This window comes from Haliotis rufescens, unplaced genomic scaffold (assembly GCF_023055435.1).
Source record: "Haliotis rufescens isolate VD_foot unplaced genomic scaffold, xgHalRufe1.0.p SCAF_4, whole genome shotgun sequence".
In the NCBI taxonomy this organism is placed as follows: Eukaryota; Metazoa; Mollusca; class Gastropoda; order Lepetellida; family Haliotidae; genus Haliotis; species Haliotis rufescens.
This window is the reverse complement of record NW_025964112.1, coordinates 57,755,228-57,764,175: the sequence shown is the minus strand read 5'-3', so window position 1 is coordinate 57,764,175 and position 8,948 is coordinate 57,755,228. Positions and strand designations below refer to the sequence as shown.

At 35.6% G+C, this 8,948-nt stretch overlaps 1 protein-coding gene across 1 annotated transcript; it reads left to right on the top strand.

Moving 5' to 3' along the window:
- The first annotated feature begins 2,800 nt into the window (after nt 1-2,800).
- Nucleotides 2,801-6,525, top strand: LOC124115791. The gene is made up of 5 exons (XM_046476912.2): nt 2,801-2,815; nt 4,689-5,084; nt 5,293-5,463; nt 5,891-6,041; nt 6,251-6,525. Exons 1-5 carry the CDS (start codon nt 2,801-2,803, stop codon nt 6,523-6,525), a joined length of 1,008 nt encoding a protein of 335 aa, XP_046332868.2.
- The last annotated feature ends 2,423 nt before the right edge of the window (nt 6,526-8,948 follow it).

Below are 8,948 nucleotides of genomic sequence, written 5' to 3'. Positions count from 1 at the left end.
AAGTTAAAGCAAAATGGTGAGTAGTGTGTCGGCCAATTTACATCAAGGATGTAGTATTTTTCAACCGTTTAACGGAATTCAGTGTACAGCCGTAGCTCTGGTCGCTATCATATATTTTGTGTCCCAGGGATCAAATCTATTTGCGTCTGTCCCGTGTTCCACTGACCTAGATAATCTGTTGCATGAAGGCATGAACTCTCTACAGTCACATTGTTAACACTGAAGGCTATGAGGGGTATTTAGGTCACAATCAGCTCCCAGCAGCCACTGCCTCAAACGATATTCTCTACATAACGGATCAGTTTTATGGCCCCGTCACAGGTGCTCCAAATATTGAAGCTGGGGAAACAAATTTCCTAGAATCCTTTCAACAAGCGATATTGAAATCCCAGTCACTTTTGGTAACTTTTAATGATGTCTCCATTGCCATTTTTACGGATTTTGATTCGTATGCATTATTTGACTCTCATCAGCGGAATGGTTTGGGTCAGGCTGATCCGAATGGACAAGCAGTTTTACTTCTGTTTACTAGTATGGATGAACTGTTATGTTATATCTTAACAGTATATCAATCATCATCATATGAACTCACACCAGTCATTGTTACAAGTAAACCACATTCCACAACAGTTACTGGCACTAGACAAAAAACAGTACATAGAAAAAGACCAAGTAAATCAGCTCATCATGATCATAATTACCATTCTTTGAAAGAAAGAAATACAAAAAAGAAACTGACAAAAAAACGTAAAACAAGAGACGAGGAATCTCCGTTATTGATTAGTCCTGGTATTGACATGTTCTCCACTTCAAATGACTTACTTTCACAAGGAATAATTAATGACACAAGTTTGTCAGAAAATATTTTGGTCTCTGATGATATTCCTTTTGCGAGTGTTTGTGAGGTGAATACTGAAGAAAACCTGTCATTCAGAGATTTTTGGTATATATCTTCACATTGTGCAGATTATGAAAGGTCTATTCGACAAAAACCTTCTTATTCATGTTAATGTTGTGAGCGCTTCTTGTATTATGATCAGACAACACATTTAAGAAAAGAAAATACACAATCTCAAAACCTTGGATTGATTGAAGGATCTATCTTGTGCCGTACTTGTGAACATTATCTTGCCAAAAATGATATGCCAAATATTGCACATCAAGCAAATAACCTGGCAGTTCCTGAAACACCTCCAACACTAAAAGTGTTAACACAAATTGAAAAGAAACTAATTTGTATGATATCTGTGTTTATGACTGTGACAATTCTCCCAGGCGGTAAATATGCTGAAAAGGGATTAGTACTAAATCTACCATCACCAATTCAAAGAATAGCGAACAGATACCTCATCCTTTGGAAGATTCCAATTTGGTTGCCGTCCATTTTCTGCACAAAAGTCCACAAATTTCACAGTCATTTCAAGTGTCACCTAAGAGATTATATGAGGCGATTCACTGGCTGAAGTACAATAACCATTTATACAAAGACATTGAAATTGGCAAATCTGAAGAAATAATAGATCAGTTATGTGATGCTAATATTGACAATACTGTCAGTATTGATGAGGTTGAGTCATTGGACAGTGCAACAGTTACCCCGTTGAATTCGACTGTAAACCAGCATCTGCTGCTGAAAAAAACTTTCAGCAAATGGAAAGTGAACATTCACAAGTAAATGAGAAGAACCGTCCTGAATCAGAATCTGGCAACAAAATGATTAATGTACCATCCATCACTGAAAAACCTGTTGATATTTATGCAATTCAATATGGCGAAGAAATGGCATTTCCTTGGCTATTCCAGAATGGAAACAATGGTTTCAAACAACAACGGTTAAAATCAATCCAGCCGTCCATGTATTTCAAATGTCGTTTATATAACAAAAACCCAAAGTTTCGTAAAGATTTGACATATTTACTTCATACAGCCGTTTCATATGATAAAATGATGCTTGGTAAGCAAATAAGCATCAATCTGAAAATGAAACATCAACATGGTCTTCATTCTTGCAGGCACCTCCTCCATGGTTACAGCTGGTGATGTTCGCACCATATCACAAAATCCTCAGATTTTGGAAAATTCATACATGTTCATGAAAAAGATAAAAGGAACTGTCGCATACTTCAAAAATGCTTTGTATGACTTATTAGCTATGTTCCGAAATTTAGGCCCACCAACAATTTTTATGACTTTGTCAACAGATGACTTACACTGGCCTGAGTTGGGTATGACAATTGAAGATCTCAACTTTGAAGACGCATGCAAAAGGGCTTCATTTGGCCATTCTATGCAGAGTGATCCTCTGCTTGCAGCAACACATTTTGACAGACGCTTCAACATGTTGTTAAAGCATGTAATACTTGGTCGGACAAAACCGCTTGGTACAGTTGAAGATTATTTTGCACGTGTGGAATTTCAGAACCGTGGAAGCCCTCACATACATATGTTTCTTTGGATACGTGAACTACCTAAGGAATTAAACGCTGAAACACTTCCTCTGTTTCTGCCATACATAGATGAAGTTGTCAAAACAAATCTACCAAACAAAACTGAAGATGAAGAATTACACGATTTAGTTATTAAACTTCAAAGTCATTCTCATTCAAACTACTGTTTGAAAAATCCTCGTTCTGTATGCAGATTTGGTTTTCCAAAGCCGCCATGTATTTCTACTCATGCAGTTTATAATATTCAAACATCATCAAAGAACAAGGGTACATTTTATTGTACGAAACGTTCAACAGAGTCTGCATTTATTAATGCGTATAATCCTTCCATTCTGAAACATTGGAGAGCCAACATGGACATTCAAGTAGTAAGTAATGCCGAGGGAGCTGCTTACTATGTATGCACTTACATTTGTAAAGCTGAGCCAGATGAACTTAAAAATGCTCTTGGTCGTCTTATTAATGATATTTTCAAAGATAACCAACAGATTTCAGCGTACCAAAGACTTCATCGAATTGGTTTATGCGTATTGAAACACCGGCGTATGACCAGTCAAGAAGCAGCATATAGACTTGGAAACTTGCATCTGCTTCGTTCAACAAAGTGTGTTGTGCATTTAAATACAAGACATCCCACCAAACGTTACAGGATTTTGAAAAGTCTTTTAAGAATACCTGTGCAAAAATATATAGAGTACCAATCACTTTCAAGCTACGCACTTTCACAACTTCAAAGAAAATTTCAGCATGTTCATACCATAATTATTGATGAAATAAGTATGGTAGGTGATCAAATGTTTACAGTGATTAATCGCAGATTGATTGACGTTACTGGAAATGAGCATGTGTTTGGTGGCTTAAATGTCATTGTTGTCGGAGATTTCTTTCAAATACGGCCTGTTCTTAATAGATTTGTTTTTCATAATACAATCTTATGGCAACTATTCAAACCAATATTTCTCAAGGAAAATATGAGACAGTCATCTGATAAAGAATATGCTTTACTACTGAACCGAGCACGTGTCGGTGTGTTGACCGCTGATGATATTGACTTACTTAAATCACGACTCAATCATGCTCATTTGCCAGAATTCCAGTCAGCCTTGCACTTTTATCCACTCAGAAAAAGTGTTAAAATCTACAATAAAAAATGTCAAAATAACCTTCAGTGTGTGACATATACAAGTGTAGCGGAACATTATTTTTCTGGTGATGATACATTGTCGCCATTTGAATCAGTTCCTCTTGAAATGATACCAGATGATAGGTTAGCTGGTGGCTTGGAGAGAACATTGAAAATTTCAAAATATACACGTGTAATGTTGATGAAAAATATGCATACGAATCAAGGTCTAGTCAATGGAGCAATGGGAGTTGTTGACTCTGTAGAATTTGACATAAATGGAATTATGAGTACAATCAATGTTCTATTTGATGATGCAACTATAGGGAGTATTCTTCGTGTACCTCACAGGCAAAATGCAATTCCTATTGAGTCAGTTGAACATGAATTTATTTTCAAAGGGAGACGAATAATAAGAAGGCAATTTCCTCTTGTGCTAGCATTTGCATGTACAATTCATAAAGTTCAAGGTTTATCTTTAAAATTGTGCACTTGTAGATTTAGGCCCTAGTATTTTCCAAAATGGCATGGCATATGTTGCACTCAGTAGAGTCAAAAACATCAATGGTTTGGCACTTTTGTCTTTTGATCCAAAGGTAATTCAACCATTTGAGGATGTCCTTGAAGAATATGATCGTCTACGACATAAACCAAGTGACACATAAATCAATCAATGTAAATATTTTTCAATACGTTTTCACTTGTAACATGTAACATTTTAGTATTGTCATTGTTTTAACATGTTTGAACTTATGTACATATTTTTATTTCCATCTGGAATTTTTTCATATTTATTATACGACTGGTTGTTTGAACAGTATGACCTATGATTCTATCAAAATCATAGTTTAGTGCATTTTTTCAAATACTAATTGTCACTCTGCAACTGCTTATTGATGTCAGTGGAATTGGTGCTGTGCATGCATAAGCAAAATCAATGTCCATTTGATTCCCAATTTATATTCATAAGACAACTTAAGTACATTCTTGCCTTCGATCAAGATTAATATATAATACATATAATTATATCATGTATGATGGTAAAAAGAAACAAAATGTTGCATTGTAATGATGTTAAATTTCTCCGACAAACCACTTATGTTATCCGTTTTGCCTAGGCTGCATCACCGCAAGAAGATGTCGTAGCAAAGATCTTGAACAAGTCTAAGTCTGTTCAAAAGCTCAGCAAAGGAGGCAAAACTTACACCTTTTTTAATGTGATCGGCGCTACGGAGAAGGAAGTCAAAGTCTTCCGAATATATCAGTGCCACAAATTTTCTACCATATTCATTGGTAAGACCTACAAATTTGTCAAAGTGACGAAAAGAGAAGGGACTCTCATCGTCAATTCTAATTGCCCAATAACATTCACAGCACCAATTACTGTGCCAGATCATCTCAGAGATGAAATGCATTTGCTGCCAGAGGATGTTCCTACAACGGGAACCCCATCAACAATATCTGAGGCACTCCAGACTGCTGGCAGGAGTGCTATCACTGGAAAAGTTGTACAGGTAATACACATTTGGCATTCTGCATTCTTAATGGTATTGTAGTGTAACTGAGCAGCTGCCTTAAAAAATAAACAAAAAACCCCTTGAACATCAAGTTACTTGATGTTGGTGCAGACATTTTAAATTGAACCAGCTCATGTGTCATACTTTGTTCATATGTATAATATATTGATAAAAGTTGATGTATCTCTTCTACATTTTTCCCTAGATTTCCCCACCGAAGTATGCCCGAGATAGTGCACTTCCTATTCGCTGCCTAAGCGTCAAAGATTCCACCAGCACAGTCAAGGTCTGTCTGTTCGAGAGGAACGCCGAGATGACTTTTAGTCCATCCGACACAGTACAGCTTACTGGGCTGTATAAGTCAACATACCAAGGCTGAAACCAGTTAACGACTACTGTCACCACTGATTGTCAGGTAAACAAGTATTCTATGTATTTACAGGTGCACGAATGTTCCAGCCGTCTAATCTATCGCTATTGCCTTCGCCACACCAGGAACCAATCGTTGTAGGTATGAAACCTGGTTTGCCCTAGTTACGTTTTCTAGGTATGCCCATGGGTTTCACCTAAATGGTAAATGTAATTTCCTTCAACATTAAGCCGACACAGTGTTATAAAAGAAATACTGTCAAAGGGACCAAATTGTTCCCATCTACACATCAGACCTCATCTATCTTATAAGCTAAATGAAGAAATTAAACAAATATAACATAATGTGTATGTTTCTTTAAATATCATCACCTGCAATATTTCTGTCACTCCACTGAGTCACTTGTATTTTAATCCTTCATATTTTTGTACAGTTTCTCCCAGACGCTGCCAACATACAAGTTAACCCGGAGGACAAACTTGATGATCCTGATTTCCAAACTGCTGCTGCACCTGGACTAAAACCAGGAGTGTCCATCACCGAATTCCTGAGTGTTTCAGTTTATGAATGTTGTCGCAACCAAAGTAATTACTCATTTACATAATCTTTCATTAATCACATAGTATGTTTATGCTCCACTTTTTATGATATATATAATTTTTAAAATATTTTAGTTTTAAGCCTTGGCTTTATTAACCCAACTCAGAAAATATTGTATGAAAATTGAATACATACTGACCATTCCATATACAAACACCAGATTTTTATATAACAAATTTTAATTCTTTTTCAGAATGCAGAAAGAAAAAATTGGTCAGTCAGAAATGCCCAACTTGTCAGTTGGAAGACAAGGATACACCCTCAAAGACATGCTTCATGTCCCTGATGTACAAACATAATGAACAGCCGTCCAAATTTTCAATCTTTCAAGAAGACCTAGAAAAATTAATTGGTGAAACATGCAATTTGGATTCTGAGGAAAGTCTTGTGGAGCAAATAGCAAACAAATTGCCACTAACATTTTCCTGTGTGATCCAAAAAGGAACATTCCAGAATGTGTCAATCTAAATACAGTTCTTATCTGTCAACTGTTTTTGAAAGCTTCAGACTCAAAAGCATATGTTGTCATTTTTACAACGTATGATAATACCACTTCATTTATTTAGACATCTGCCATGTTTGTAAGCTGTTTTTGAAAGCTACAGCATATTGTGATTCAAATCCTTATGTTGCCAGTTTTATGACATGTATGCGTATACTATAACATTTCATTTCATTAAGCATGTGTCATTAACATAGGTTGTTTTTGACAGCTACAGCATATTGTGACTCAAATCTTTATGTTGCCAGTTTTATGACATGTATGCGTATACCATAACATTTCATTTCATTAAGCAAGTGTCATTAACATAGGTTGTTTTTGACAGCTACAGCATATTGTGCCTCAAATCTTTATGTTGCCAGTTTTATGACATGTATGAGTATAACATACAATTTCATTAAGCATGTATCATTATCATAGGTTGTTTTGGAAAGCTACAGCATATTGTGACTCAAATCTTTATGTTGCTAATTTTATGACAAGTATGAGTACCGTTATACCATAACATTTCATTTCATTAAGCATGTGTCATTAACATAGGTTGTTTTTGAAAGCTACAGCATATTGTGACTCAATCCTTATGTTGCCAGTTTTATGACATGTATGAGTATAACATTTCATTTCATTAAGCATGTGTCATTATCATATGTTGTTTTGGAAAGCTACAGCATATTGTGACTCAATCCTTATGTTGCCAGTTTTATGACATGTATGAGTCATTTCATTTCATTAAGCATGTGCCATTTACTTTTTTACACTACAACTTTTATATTATGTGCTCAAGGGGGCGGTCGGGTTGCCTAGTGGTTAAAGCATTTGCTCGTCACACCGAAGACCCGGGTTCGATTCCCGACATGGGTACAATGTGTGAAGCCCATTTCTGGTGTCCCCCCGGCGTGATATTGCTGAAATATTGGTAAAAGCAGCGTAAAACCATACTAACTCACTCATGTGCTCAAGCTTCATTATATTCACGTATGATATGACAAAATGCATAATTATGTGCAAAGACCAGGTTATTTTATTACTTGGTTATATGCATCTGCCATTAATGTAGATTGTTTTTCATACCTTTCCACATGTTCACTGTTTTGGGGTTTTTTTTTGGTTTGTTTTTTTAAAAAGTGTTTTCCTTTTGTACAACATACATTGTTCTAACAGTTGCCATATGCCAAAGGAGCCCTTATTTGGGCTGCCATGGGCCAGAAAACAAAGTCATATCATTCCATTTAATGCAACTGACAATATTGTAGGTTTTTCGATGTTTTTCTAAATGTATATTTTTGTGCCAAAAATAACTGCCATTGTATCACCTGCATTTACAGTATTTAAACCCAATGCCTCATTTTGCCAAGTGCAAAAAACTATGTGATAATATTTTGAGTATGTTTATCTGCGGTTATGCCCAAAAGACCTCATCTAGAATGACTTTTTGCCATATGAAGCCCTTTGTATTTTCATTTACATTATAATAACCAAATGTTCCATTTTGCCAAGTGTAAAAAGAATGTGATCTATTATTTGAGTATGTGAATCTGCCAATATTGTTGGCAGTTTTGATATCATTTCCACATGTTTACATTTGTGCTAGAAATTCCTTCCGTTTCTTTTTTTAATAAAGACCCAGGTTAGAATAGATCTACAGCAACCCATACTTGCTGTAAGAGGCGACGAACAGGATTGGGTAGTCAGCCTAGCTGATTTGGTTGATGCATGACATCATATTCCAATTGCGTAGTTTGATGCTCTTGATGTCAATCACTGGATTGTCTGGTCCAGACTTGATTATTTACAGTCCACCGTCAATAGCTGGAATAATGCTGAGTGCGTGTTTAACAAGAAACCTGTTATCAAAAAGACCTACCTACACTGTGCACATGTATCAACTGTATTGCCCAATACTCAAAATAAATGACAGCTACAGCATATTGTGACTCAAATCCTTATGTTGCCAGTTTTATGACATCTATGATTATACCATACCATTTCATTTCATTAAGCATGTGCCATTTACTTTTTTACACTACAACTTCCATATCATGTGCTAAAGTTTCATTATACAGTTGTATTCACGTATGTTATGACAAAATGCATAACTTTTTGTAAAGACCAGGTTGTTTTATTATTTTGATATGATTATACCATTTCATTTCATTAAGCATGTGCCATTTACTTTTTACACTACAACTTCCATATCATGTGCTCAAGCTTCATTATATTCACGTATGATATGACAAAATGCATAATTAAGTGCAAAGACCAGGTTATTTTATTACTTGGTTATATGCATCTGCCATTAATGTAGATTGTTTTTCATACCTTTCCACATGTTCACTGTTTTGGGGGTTTTTTTTGGTTTGTTTTTTTAAAAAGTGTTTTCCTTTTGTAC